At 44.5% G+C, this 13867-nt stretch overlaps 1 protein-coding gene across 1 annotated transcript in view; it reads right to left on the bottom strand.

Annotated features, from left to right (window-relative positions):
• Positions 1-13867, bottom strand: part of dnah2 (dynein, axonemal, heavy chain 2) — a 207176-nt gene that overhangs the window by 30716 nt on the left and 162593 nt on the right. The window contains exons 63-69 of the mRNA XM_014206991.3: positions 13316-13457; positions 11744-11913; positions 9749-9865; positions 9167-9331; positions 7062-7184; positions 6582-6730; positions 6247-6313 (exon numbers count right to left, since the gene is read on the bottom strand). Of these exons, the coding sequence (XP_014062466.3) occupies positions 6247-6313; positions 6582-6730; positions 7062-7184; positions 9167-9331; positions 9749-9865; positions 11744-11913; positions 13316-13457 (933 nt within the window). The remainder of the gene's footprint in view (positions 1-6246; positions 6314-6581; positions 6731-7061; positions 7185-9166; positions 9332-9748; positions 9866-11743; positions 11914-13315; positions 13458-13867) is intronic.

Genomic DNA, 13867 nt, shown 5'->3' with positions numbered 1-13867 from the left:
GAGAGGAAAGGTAGTCCTGGCCAGACGTGGGTGAAAATTGGTGTCGTCTGTCTTGTCTGAGAGTGGCAGAAAAAAAGGCATGGTGACCCACAGACTGGTCTAGACTGAGAAAAACAGAAGGGGTGCCTGAGTCACTCTCTCTTCCCCCCTCCCTCCCTTCACCATCACTCACTCTTAGGTTAACTACACACACCTACCTATTCTCTCTCTCTGTTTCTTTCAAACACACACACACACAGACACACAGACACACACACACAGACACACACACACACACACACACACACACACACACACACACACACACACACACACACACACACACACACACACACACACACACACACACACACACACACACACACACACACACACACACACACACACACACACACACACACAAAAGGTGCCTTTTGAAGAAATGTACTGTTTTTTACTGACGTTACCTTACCGACCGAGAGGGCCAAACTGAACACATACAACAAGTGTCTGAAGAAAGGAGGAGAGAAGGAGGAAAGAAAGGAGGAGAGAAACCACAGAGCTGGGGAGGAAAAAATGAAGTTGTAAACTTCCTCCTTGTTCACCTGGGTCACTGTGTGTGTTTGTGTGCTTGCGAGCGGGCACGTGTGTCTCTGTGCTGAAAGGATCTTATTTGATGAAGGAAGCCTACTGGTCCTAACTAAAAGCATTCAACTGTCAAAACCTGTCTCAAATGTGCTTTGTTGATGGGATTACAGTGGAGAATCTGGCTCCATTTGGCTCCTTGAGGGGATATTTTTTTTAACTGTCATTTAACTCGGCAAGTCAGTTAAGAACAAATTGTTATTTACAACGACAGCCTACCAAAAGGCAAAAGGTCTCCTGTGGGGACAGGGGCTGGGATTCAAAATAAAAACAATTAAATAAAAATATAGGACAAAACACAACGACGAGAGAAAACACAACACTACATAAAGACAGACCTAAGACAACAACATAGCAAGGCAGCAACACATGACAACACAGCATGGTAGTAACACAACAGACAACAACATGGCAGCAACACAACATGGCAGCAACACAACACGGCAGCAGCACAACATGGTAGCAGCACAAAACATGGTACAAACATTATTGGACACAGACAACAGCACAAAGGGCAAGAAGGTAGAGACAACAATACATCAAGCAAAGCAGCCACAACTGTCAGTAAGATTGTCCATGATTGAGTCTTTGAATGAAGAGATTGAGATAAAACTGTTCAGTTTGAGTGTTTGTTGCAGCTCGTTCCAGTCGCTAGCTGCAGCGAACTGAAAAGACGAGGGACCCAGGGATGTGTGTGCTTTGGGGACTTTTAACAGAATGTGACTGGCAGAACGGGTGTTGTATGTGGAGGGCTGCAGTAGATATCTCAGATAGTGGGGAGTGAGGCCTAAGAGGGTTTTATAAATAAGCATCAACCAGTGGGTGTTGCGACTGGTATACAGAGATAACCAGTTTACAGAAGAGTATAGAGTGCAGTGATGTGTCCTATAAGGAGCACTGGTAGCAAATCTGATGGCCGAATGGTAAAGATCATCTAGTCGCTCGAGAGCACCCTTACCTGCTGATCTATAAATTATGTCTCCGTAATCTAGCAAGGGTTGGATGGTCATCTGAATCAGGGTTAGTTTGGTAGCTGGGGTGAAAGAGGAGTGATTACGATAGAGGAAACCAAGTCTAGATTTAACTTTAGCCTACAGCTTTGATATGTGCTGAGAGAAGGACAGTGTACCGTCTAGCCATACTCCCAAGTACTTGTATGAGGTGACTATCTTAAGCTCTAAACCCTCAGAGGTAGTAATCACACCTATGGGGAGAGGGACATTCTTCTTACCAAACCACATGACCTTTGTTTTGGAGGTGTTCAGAACAAGATTAAGGGCAGAGAAAGCTTGTTGGACACTAAGAAAGCTTTTTTCTAGAGTGTGTAACACAAAATCCGGGGAGGGGCCAGCTGAGTATAAGACTGTATCATCTGCATATAAATGGATGAGAAAGCTTCCTACTGCCTGAACTATGTTGTTGATGTAAATTGAGAAGAGCGTGGGGCCTTCATTGAGGACCTTTAAGGTTGTAGTGACACAACTATAACCTGAGCATAAACCAGATTGCATACCAGAGAATATGATAGAATAATTTGTATGTTTTCGAATAATGGCTAAAGTGTTCCACTCTGAAATTGTATGATAGTGTGAAATGTTTGAGAATCATGAGAAGATAAAACGAGGATGTGTGTAGATCTGTTAGAATTGTAATACTAGGGTTTTATATTCTTTAGTAGAGATGTAAGCAGAATGAAGTTGTAGAGTAGATAATAGAAAATCATTAGAGGTTTTCAAACCAAGATGGCCCCAACGGGGGAGGGGAGGTGAAAGCCTTGAAGGATGTGACCAAATGTATGGTTCTTTGTGGTTAGTGGAAAAGTACTGGTTGTTTGAGCAGGGAGGGGTCTAAAGATAGGAATGTGTGTGTATTATAAAAGGACTGGGTCCTCATTTTTGACTTTAGAGTGCCTTCGTGAATAAACATTTTGACTATTGTAAGCTGGGAATTCTGTCTTCTATATCAGAATACTAAAGACATCAAGAAAGCCAGTCAAGTTTTTCCAACACTTTTGATAAACAGGGCAAAATAGATGGCCTATAGCAATTAGGATCAGCTTGATCTCCCTCTTTAAATAAAGGATGCACCGTGGCTGCCTTCCAAGCAATGGGAACCTCCCCAGAGAGGAGAGACAGGTTAAAAAGGTCGGAGATAGGCTTGGCGATGATAGGGGCCGCAACCTTAAAGAAGAAAGGGTCTAAACCATCTGACCCAGAATTTCAGGAGCTCCTTTAGCACCTCAGACTCAGTGACTGCCTTCAGGGAGAGACTTTGTAGCGGGGCAGGGGAAAAAGATGGAGAAGCATCGGGGATAGTCGCATTAGAAGGGGTGGGAGATGATGAAATGTTGGACAGGCAAGGAGGCATGGCTGAGTCAAATAGGAATCCTGACTTAATGAAGTGGTGATTAAAGAGCTCAGCTATGTGCTTCTTGTCAGTAACAACCACATCCTCAACATTAAGGGACATGGGCAGCTGTGAGGAGGAGGGTTTATTCTCCAGGTCTTTAACCGTTTTTCAGAACTTCTTGGGGTTAGACCCACAGAGAGAGAACTGCTCCTTAAAGTAACTAACTTTGGCCTTCCGGATCGCCTGAGTGCACTTATTTGCCTGAACGAGAGCCAGTCAGCCTGAGTATGCGTGTGCCGAGCATTTCGCCAAATGCAATTCTTGAGGTGGAGCAACTCTGCAAATCACGGTAGAACCAGGGTCTGAACCTGTTTTTAATTCTCATTTTCTTTATGGGGGCGTGTTTGTTAACAATACCACTGAAAATATCAAAAAAGAAGGTCCAAGCGTCTTCGACAGAGGGGATCAAGCAGATTCTATTCCATTTTACAGATACACTACTGTATATAATGAATGTTGCTGTTACTGTATAGCCATCACTAACACAGAGAGGATGCTGTCTACATACAGACTTGAAATCATTGGCCACTCTAACAAATGGATCACTAGTCACTTTACTAGTCTGTGACGATCGTCGTAATGAGTAGACCAAGGTGCAGCGTGGAAAGTGCTCATATTTATATTTATTGTAACTCAGAAACACTCAAACAAATTAACAAACCAAGGAAAAACAAACGTCACGTTCTGCATGCTTACTGAGCTGACAAAAACAAGATCCCACAACAGAAGGAGGGGGGGAAAAAAGGGCTGCCTAAGTATGATTCCTAATCAGAGACAACGATAGACAGCTGCCTCTGATTAGGAACCACACTCGGCTGAACACAAAGAAATAGAAGACATAGAATGGAACATAGAAATACAACAACCTAGATTGCCCACCCCATATCACACCCTGACCTAACCAAACTAGAGGAAAATAAAACATCTCTCTAAGGTCAGGGCGTGACATAGTCACTGTATTAATGGCACTTTAATAATGATGTTTACATATCTTGCATTACTCATGCCATATGTATATAATGTATTTTATACTACTGCATCTCGTCTATGCCGGTCGGTCGTTGCTCATCCATATATTTATATGTACATATTCTTAACCCATCCCTTTCCTTATTTGTGTGTCTTAGGTAGTTGTTGTGGAATTGTTAGATTACTTGTTAGATATTGCTGCACTGTCGGAACTAGAAGCACAAGCGTTTCGCTACACTCGCAATAACATCTGCTAACCATGTGTATGTGACCAATGACATTTGATTTGATTTGATATTGTACATGTCATGCTTCATGTTTTCAGGGACCTTGTGACCTTCCAACACGGTAAGTATAGTAAAGGTCAAGGGTGAGGAGAGCAAGAGAAAGTTACATCTACAGTGGGGGAAAAAATTATTTGATCCCCTGCTGATTTTGTAAGTTTGCCCACTTACAAAGAAATGATCAGTCTATCATTTTATTGGTAGGTTTATATGAACAGTGAGAGACAGAATAACTACAACAAAAAATCCAGAAAAACACATGTCAAAAATGTTATAAATTGATTTGCATTTTAATGAGGGAAATAGGTATTTGACCCCTCTGCAAAACATGACTTAGTACTTGGTGGCAAAACCCTTGTTGGCAATCACAGAGGTCAGACGTTTCTTGTAGTTGGCCACCAAGTTTGCACACATCTCAGGAGGGATTTTGTCCCACTCCTCTTTGCAGATCTTCTCCAAGTCATTAAGGTTTCGAGGCTGACGTTTGGCAACTCGAACCTTCAGCTCCCTCCACAGATTTTCAATGGGATTAAGGTCTGGAGACTGGCTAGGCCACTCCAGGACCTTAATGTGCTTCTTCTTGAGCCACTCCTTTGTTGCCTTGGCCGTGTGTTTTGGGTCATTGTCATGCTGGAATACCTATCCACGACCCATTTTCAATGCCCTGGCTGAGGGAAGGAGGTTCTCACCCAAGATTTGACAGTACATGGCCCCGTCAAATGATGCGGTGAAGTTGTCCTGTCCCCTTAGCAGAAAAACACCCCCAAAGCATAATGTTTCCACCTCCATGTTTGACGGTGGAGATGTTGTTCTTGGAGTCATAGGCAGCATTCCTCCTCCTCCAAACACGGCGAGTTGAGTTGATGCCAAAGAGCTCCATTTTGGTCTCATCTGACCACAACACTTTCACCAGTTGTCCTCTGAATCATTCAGATGTTCAGTGGCAAACTTCAGACGGGCATGTATATGTATTCTTGAGCAGGGGGACCTTGCGGGCGCTGCAGGATTTCAGTCTTTCACGGCGTAGTGTGTTACCAATTGTTTTCTTGGTGACTATGGTCCCAGCTGGTCCCAGCTGCCTTGAGATCATTGACAAGATCCTTCTGGGCTGATTCCTCACCATTCTCATGCTCATTGCAACTCCACAAGGTGAGATCTTGCATGGAGCCCCAGGCCGAGGGATATTGACAGTTCTTTTGTGTTTCTTCCATTTGCGAATAATCACACCAAATGTTGTCACCTTCTCACCAAGCTGCTTGGCGATGGTCTTGTAGCCCATTCCAGCCTTGTGTAGGTCTACAATCTTGTCCCTGACATCATTGGAGAGCTCTTTGGTCTTGGCCATGGTGGAGAGTTTGGAATCTGATTGATTGATTGCTTCTGTGGACAGTTGTCTTTTATACAGGTAACAAGCTGTGGTTAGGAGCACTCCCTTTAAGAGTGTGCTCCTAATCTCAGCTCGTTACCTGTATAACAGACACCTGGGAGCCAGAAATCTTTCTGATTGAGAGGGGGTCAAATACTTATTTCCCTCATTAAAATGCAAATCAATTTATAACATTTTTGACATGCGTTTTTCTCGATATTTTTGTTGTTATTCTGTCCCTCACTGTTCAAATAAACCTACCATTAAAATTATAGACTGATCATTTCTTTGTCAGTGGGCAAACGTACAAAATCAGCAGGGGATCAAATACTTTTTCCCCCCACTGTATTCATGTTACATGGAATGTGTCGACAAACACACAATGCAGCGAGTACGAGGCCAATACCATGAAAGTAGACAGTGGCAGAGAGAAATGCGAGAGAGAGGAGAGAGAAGGTGTGTGTGTGTGTGGTAGAGAGAGAGAGAGAGAGAGAGAGAGAGAGAGAGAGAGAGAGAGAGAGAGAGAGAGAGAGAGAGAGAGAGAGAGAGAGAGAGAGAGACAGACAGACATCATTTGTACAAAGCAGGTCTCACCCTCTTCATCTCCATATTTTTGATCCACTTCAGGGCTTGGCCTTGTGGGTCCACCATCAGTGGCCATCTTGGGAAAAACAAAGAGAAGCAATACGTTTACATGATCAAGCTAGACAGTAGCCACAACACCCAAAATCTAGTATGTCTTCTTAGCCTCATCCGTGAGGTCTGTGAGACTGAGATAGGTGTAATGTTTGTTTGATTTAATTGAGCGGTTTTGTCTCGTTTAGACTACTGAAGTAATATTAGCAATATGAAACTAAGCACTAAGCAAAGACGGAGAGAACTGAATAACGATGCTAGTCTCTACTGGATGTGTGTGTGTGTTGTCGGACCGGTTGCCGCGGGTGACGATGACTCCGTTCTCGGTGGAGAAGGCATCGGAGGGCAGACCCTGGATGTTCCAGTCCCTTACGGCCGTGGGCTTGGACAGGAACACAGCGAAACTAAAACCTGGAGAACACGGCACCTCCAACTCACGCACCTGATGGAGAAGAGAGGGAGGCAGAGGCGAGAGAGAGAGTGAGAGGAAGAGAGAGGGGGGAGGGAGAGAGGGAGAGGAAGTGAGAGGGGGAGAGGGAGTGAGAGGAAGAGAGAGGGGGAGGGAGAGAGAGGGAGAGGAAGCGAGAGGGGGAGAGGGAGTGAGAGCGGGGGGAGAAAGAAAGAAACCGCAACAGAGAATGTGGTTAAATGTATGAGTGAGAGAGAGAGACATGAAGGTAACAGTGAATAATATATACACATACATACATTTCCACCTACTGGTGTAGTGTGACAGAGTGGAGGGAAATCCAGACAGTGACATTGCCACTCACCTGTTTCATCCAGATTGAGACCAGCTGGTCTCTGTAGTTGGAGAGGAAAGGCCCCATGTACGAGAGGAAGGCTGCAGCCAGCAGACAGTCTCCTACCAGAAAACCCATGTTTTTCTCCAAACCCTGAGATACACACACACATCTCCAGGTCTCACTCGTGGATGTGACCATCAAAACAAAGAAAGATGAAAGAGAAAAGCTACCGGCCAACTTTAAAGATAAGAAATTATCCTTCTAATCTTCTGACCAAACGACTCTGAAAGTTGACTCAGACACACTATTGGGTTTGTGCAAGAGGTTGACCGATTAATCGGCATGGCTGATTAATTAGGGCCGATTTCAAGTTTTCATAACAATCGGTAATCGGCATTTTTGGACACCGATTGTGACTGATTAAATTGCACTCCACGAGGAGACTGCATGGCAGGCTGACTACCTGTTACACGAGTGCAGCAAGAAGCCAAGGTAAGTTGCTAGCTAGCATTTAACTTATCTTATAGAAAACAATCGATCTTAACATAATCACTAGTTAACTACACATGGTTGATGATATTACTAGGTTAACTAGCGTGTCCTGAGTTGCATATAATCGATGCGGTGCCTGTTAATTTATCATCGAATCACAGCCTACTTCGCCAAACGGGTGATGATTTAACAAGCGCATTCGCGAGAAATGCTGTCGTTGAAATGCTGTCGTTGCACCAATGTACCTAACCATAAACATCAATGCTTTTCATTAAAATCAATACAGAAATATATATTTTTAAACCTGCATATTTAGTTCATATTGCCTGCTAACATGAATTTCTTTTAACTAGGGAAACTGTTTCACTTCTCTTGAGAGTATATGCAGCAGTTTGGGCCGCCTGGCTCGTTGCGAACTGTGTGAAGACCATTTCTTCCTAACAAAGACCGTAATTAATTAGCCAGAATTGTACATAATTATGACATAACATTGAAGGTTGTGCAATGTTACAGCAATATTTAGACTTAGGGTTGCCACCCGTTCGATAAAATACGGAACGGTTCCGTATTTCACTGAAAGAATAAATGTTTTGTTTTTGAAATGATAGTTTCCGGATTCTACCATATTAATGACCGAAGGCTTGTATTTCTGTGTGCTATTATGTTATAATTAAGTCTATGATTTGATATTTGATAGAGCAGTCTGACTGAGCGGTGGTAGGCAGCAGCAGGCTCGTAAGCATTCATTCAAACAGCACTTTCCTGCATTTGCCAGCAGCTCTTCGCTGTGCTTCAAGCACTGAGCTGTTCATGACTTCAAGCCTATCAACTCCCGAGATTAGGCTGGTGTAACCGATGTGAAATGGCTAGCTAGTTAGCGGTGGTGCGCACTAATAGCGTTTCAAACGTCACTCGCTCTGAGACTTGGAGTAGTTGTTCCCCTTGCTCTGCAAGGGCCGCAGCTTTTGTGGAGCGATGGGTAACGATGCTTCGAGGGTGGCTGTTGTCGATGTGCTCCTGGTTCGAGCCCAGGTAGGAGCGAGGAGAGGGACGGAAGCTATACTGTTACACTGGCAATACTAAAGTGCCTATAAGAACATCCAATAGTCAAAGGTATATGAAATACAAATGGTATAGAGAGAAAATAGTCCTATAATTGCTATAATAACTACAACCTAAAACTTCTTACCTGGGAATATTGAAGACTCATGTTAAAAGGAACCACCAGCTTTCATATGTTCTCATGTTCTGAGCAAGGAACTTAAACGTTAGCTTTTTTACATGGCACATATTGCACTTTTACTTTCTTCTCCAACACTTTGTTTTTGCATTATTTAAACCAAATTGAACATGTTTCATTATTTATTTGAGGCCAAATTGATTTTATTGATGTATTATATTAAGTTAAAATAAAAGTGTTCATTCAGTATTGTTGTAATTGTCATGATTACATATAAATAAATAAAATGTAAAAAAAATCATCTGATTAATCGGTATCGGCTTTTTTGACCATCCAATAATCGGTATCGGCGTTGGAAAATCATAACCGGTCGACCGCTAGTGTGAACTCTGTGTGATGAGTTGCGTGTGCGATAGTGTGTTTTAGCTGGCTGTGTGAGCTCAATAAGAGGGGGTTGTACCACAACAGTCTCCTCCCAGCGGATTCTCTCTCCAGCCAGTCCAGACACCAGTTTCCCGGCCCGGTCCAGTTTGATCTCCATGTCCTCTGACTTCCTCCTCAACTCCTCCTTCTGAGCCAGCTTCTCATCATACTGCCTCTTCAACAGGTCCAGCTTCTCCCCTACCTACACACACACACACACACACACACACACACACACACACACACACACACACACACACACACACACACACACAAAATACAGCACACAGATTCACACGCAACTAGATTCATTTTTACTATACTCACTTCCAAAAAGCACCTGAGTTCCAATGAGAAACACAAACACTCACACAGACTCATTGACAGTCCAGAGACGCTTCAGCTATAGTGAGTATTTCCCAGGCAGGCAGTTGTCCTCTGCTCTCCTCTCCACCCCTGTACAGTACCTCTCTGAGTTGGTGTGTGTGTGTGTGTGTGTGTGTGTGTGTGTGTGTGTGTGTGTGTGTGTGTGTGTGTGTGTGTGTGTGTGTGTGTGTGTGTGTGTGTGTGTGTGTGTGTGCATGTGTGTGTGCATGTGTGTGTGCATGTGTGTGTGTACCTCAATGAGTTTCGCCTGGGCCTCTGCCAGGGAAGCCTGTTTCTCTGCCAGCTGGGACATGGCACCGTTCAGCCTGGCTCTCTTAGGCTCCACCACCCTGAAGATACGACCATACACCTGGGAGAGAGAGAGAGAGAGAAAGAGACAGAGAGAGAGAGAGAGAGAGAGAAAGAGACACACAGAGAGAAAGAGACACACAGAGAGAAAGAGACACACAGAGAGAAAGAGACACACAGAGAGAAAGAGACACACAGAGAGAAAGAGACACACAGAGAGAGAAAGAGACACACAGAGAGAAAGAGACACACAGAGAGAGAAAGAGACACACACACAGAGAGAGAGAGAGAGAGAGAGAGAGAGACAGAGAGAGAGAGAGAGAGAGAGAAAGACAGACAGAGACAGTGAGAGAGAGAGAGACACAGAGAGAGAGACACACAGACAGTGAGAGAGACACAGAGAGAGAGAGACGCAGAGAGAGAGAGACACAGAGAGAGAGAGAGAGAGAGAAAGACAGACAGAGACAGTGAGAGAGAGAGACACAGAGAGAGAGAGACACAGACAGTGAGAGAGACACAGAGAGAGAGAGACGCAGAGAGAGAAAGACACAGACACAGAGAGAGAGAGACACAGAGAAACACAGAGAGAGAAAGACACAGACACAGAGAGAGAGACACAGAGAGAGAGAAAGAGAGAGACAGAGAGAGAGAGAGACACACACAGAGAGAGAGAGAGACACAGAGAGCGAGAGACACAGAGAGAGAGAGAGAGACACACACACACAGACAGCGAGAGACACAGAGAGAGAGAGACACAGAGAAACACAGAGAGAGACACAGACACAGAGAGAGACACAGAGAGAGACACAGAGAGAGAAAGAGAGAGAGAGACAGAGAGCGAGAGAGACACAGAGAGAGAGCGACACAGAGAGAGAGAGAGGGAGAGACAGAGACAGAGAGAGAGAGCGAGAGAGAGAGAAAGTAACATCTGGTAGTTCACGGAATAGGAATGGTGAGTGAGTGAGTGTGTGTGTGTGTGTGTGTGTGTGTGTGTGTGTGTGTGTGTGTGTGTGGTGTGTGTGTGTGTGTGTGTGTGAGAGTATACAGTATATATATATACACTTTATTAGGTACACCCCGTTCACCAAAATGGTTTGCTCCTATAGACAGTGGCTGTGGCTTGCTATATGAAGCAGGCAGACAGGCTTCGAGGCATTCAGTTACTGTTCGATTGAACGTTAGAATGGGCAAAACAAATGACCTAAGCGACTTTTAGCGTGGTATGACCGTCGGTGCCAGGCACGCAAGATCCAGTATCTCAGAAACTGCTGGCCTCCTGGGCTTTTCACACACGACAGTGTCTAGGGTTTACTAAGAATGGTGTGACAAACAAAAAACATCCAGTCAGCGTCAGTCCTGTGGGCGAAAAACAGCTCGTAGATGAGAGGTCGAAGGAGAATGGCAAGAGTCATGCAAGCTAACAGGCGGGCAACAAACAGACAAATAACGGCACAGTACAACAGTGGTGTGCAGAACGACATCTCGGAACGCACAACTCGTTGATCCTTGTCACAGATGGACTATTGCAGCAGACGACCACACCGGGTTCCACTCCTATCAGCTAAAAACAAGAAGAAGTGGCTCCAGTGGGCACGTGATCACCAACACTGGACAGTTGAGGAGTGGAAAAACATTGCCTGGTCCGACGAATCCTGGTTCCTGTTGCGTCATGCTGACAGCAGAGTCAGGATCTGGCGTAAACAGCATGAGTCAATGACCCCATCCTGCCTGGTGTCAACCGTACAGGCTGGTGGCGGTGGTGTAACCATGTGGGGAATGTTTCCCTGGCACATGTTAGGTCCTTTGATACTAAATGAGCAAAGTTTCCATTCCTCAGAGAATTCAGGCTGTTCTGGAGGAAAAGAGGGGTCCGACCCGGTACTAGATGGGTGTACCTAATAAACTGGACACTGCGTGTATATGTATGTATACTGCTTACCTCCATGGCTCTGACCCACATACAGAGAGACTTGGCGGCCAGGGAGACCCGTCCTATGATCTCCGGATGAAAGTCTGGCTGGGTGCAGTACTGGCCGATCTTCTTCAGTACGCGGTCTGAGATGTTGTCCTTGTCAAAGTGGACCAGCTGCTTGATGAAGTTGCCCTCGCCTGCATGCCAGACACCAAGGGCAACCAGTCAATAACTTGTCTTTACCTCTCTCTCTCTCTCTCTCTCTCTCAATTCAATTCAAAGGTCTTTATTGGCATGGGAAACATATTTCTCTCTCTCTGTCTCCCCCCTCCCTCTCTCACCTTTCTGTATTTTCAATGCAAGGATTCAAAAGTTTCTTAATACAATATAGTATGTCGGAGGTTTTGTTCTAGCTCTTCCTCTTTGCGCCCACTACTGTAGCTAGTTACTGTATACACCACTGATGGTCAATCCTGGTCCTGCACATTTTTATTTTTGCACACTACACACATGATTCTAATCATCGAAGCCTGATGATGAGGTGATCATTTGAATCAGGTGTGTAGCGCTAAGGCAAAAACTAAAATGTACACCCCTTTGAGTCCCCAGATTGAGTAACACTGGTATACACTTTAAAGGGGTTGCCGTGAATTTGATAGTAATTTACAGACAGCTCAGTGGCAAGTAACATTCTGTCTTTCATATTGCAGTACACCCACTGTAATATAAATACGGTATTAAAGCAAGTACTGTGTAATGACACACAGTACAGTACTATAAAATGTACTGTATTATACTGTTATAGTGCTACCGTAATAGGAATCAATTAATGAATAAATGGATGAATGAAATACAGTATTTTACTGTAATTACAAGGGATTGGTCCAAGCAGTTTGGCTGCTTGGTAGTGTTTACACATTACAGCATTTTAATGAATATTTTGCGTTTTAGGCCTATACCACTTGCACTTATAGAGGCCTTATCAAAGGCTTCCAAACTGGCAGCGAAAACCGGGAGAAACAGACCAAAAGGACATGGCAAAATGCTCAACCATTTCATGTTTAAGACTTGCTGTCACTCCAATCTATCCCCTATAGATTTTAAATAGATGGGGCACTAGAACCACAGAGGAGTAAAATTGGTACAGCATTCTCACTCACGAGTGTACAGATAAAGCCTCTTACAAGACACGCCTCAAAATATGTTCATGAGACAGAAACAACAATGATGCATCCACTAGTGGTCAAACGTTTTTTTGGTGCTCCAAAGATACGGTACAGTACTGTATTCTGTGGGGCTGGAATTACAATTACCATTCGAAATACAGCAATTCTTTCCCCGCCCTAAACATTTTCCCACAATGCACTAAAGTTTCAGAGTATTTTACTGTTGATACTAACCAAAATGAACGTATAAATTACAGTTTTCCATTACTGTACTTTTCCTTATATTTTTGCTCCAAATCTACAAATCTCCCCCCCTCCCCTCCCCCCCTCTCACCCAGCTGTCTCTTGGCCCCTGCCCAGGTAGAATCGGGGTGGTAGGGAGACATAAAAAGAGATAGATAGAAAAAGAGATGGAGCGGTAGATAGCTCTCACCCAGCTGTCTCTTGGCCTCTGCCCAGGTGGGCTCATTGCCTCTGAGGATCATGACAGCCTGCATGACGGTCTCCACCAGGGTCGGGGGACGGCCGTATGACTTGATCTCTGTCATGTCCTTCTTATTCAGGGACTCCAACGCCTGGGGAGGAGAGGAGACGGAGGAGGAGAGGAGGGGAAATAAGGTGAGTGGAGGGGAGAAGAGAAGAGAGGAGGAGAGGAGAGGAGAGGAGGGGAAACAAGGTGAGGGGAGAAGAGAAGAGAGGAGGAGAGGACAGGAGGGGAAACAAGGTGAGTGGAGGGGAGAAGAGAAGAGAGGAGGAGGGGAGCGGAGAGGAGAGAAGGGAAAGGAGAGGGTGGGAGGTAGGAGATCGTCAGTAAATATGGTAACACAATCACAGAAGGTGACCATATATATTACTGTACCAACTCTGCTGATTGTCCTGTTAACAAAAAACAATAAATATGGTTTATACGTGTGAATGCATTTTCAAAAAGCCTTTGATTTGCTTCAATAGAGTGATCAGGGGACTGCAACTACAGTTTTCCTTC

This window comes from Salmo salar, chromosome 07, assembly GCF_965601325.2.
Source record: "Salmo salar chromosome 07, fSalSal1, whole genome shotgun sequence".
Taxonomy (NCBI): domain Eukaryota; kingdom Metazoa; phylum Chordata; class Actinopteri; order Salmoniformes; family Salmonidae; genus Salmo; species Salmo salar.
The sequence above is the reverse complement of the archived record's forward strand: the minus strand, read 5'-3'. Positions and strand labels throughout refer to the sequence as shown.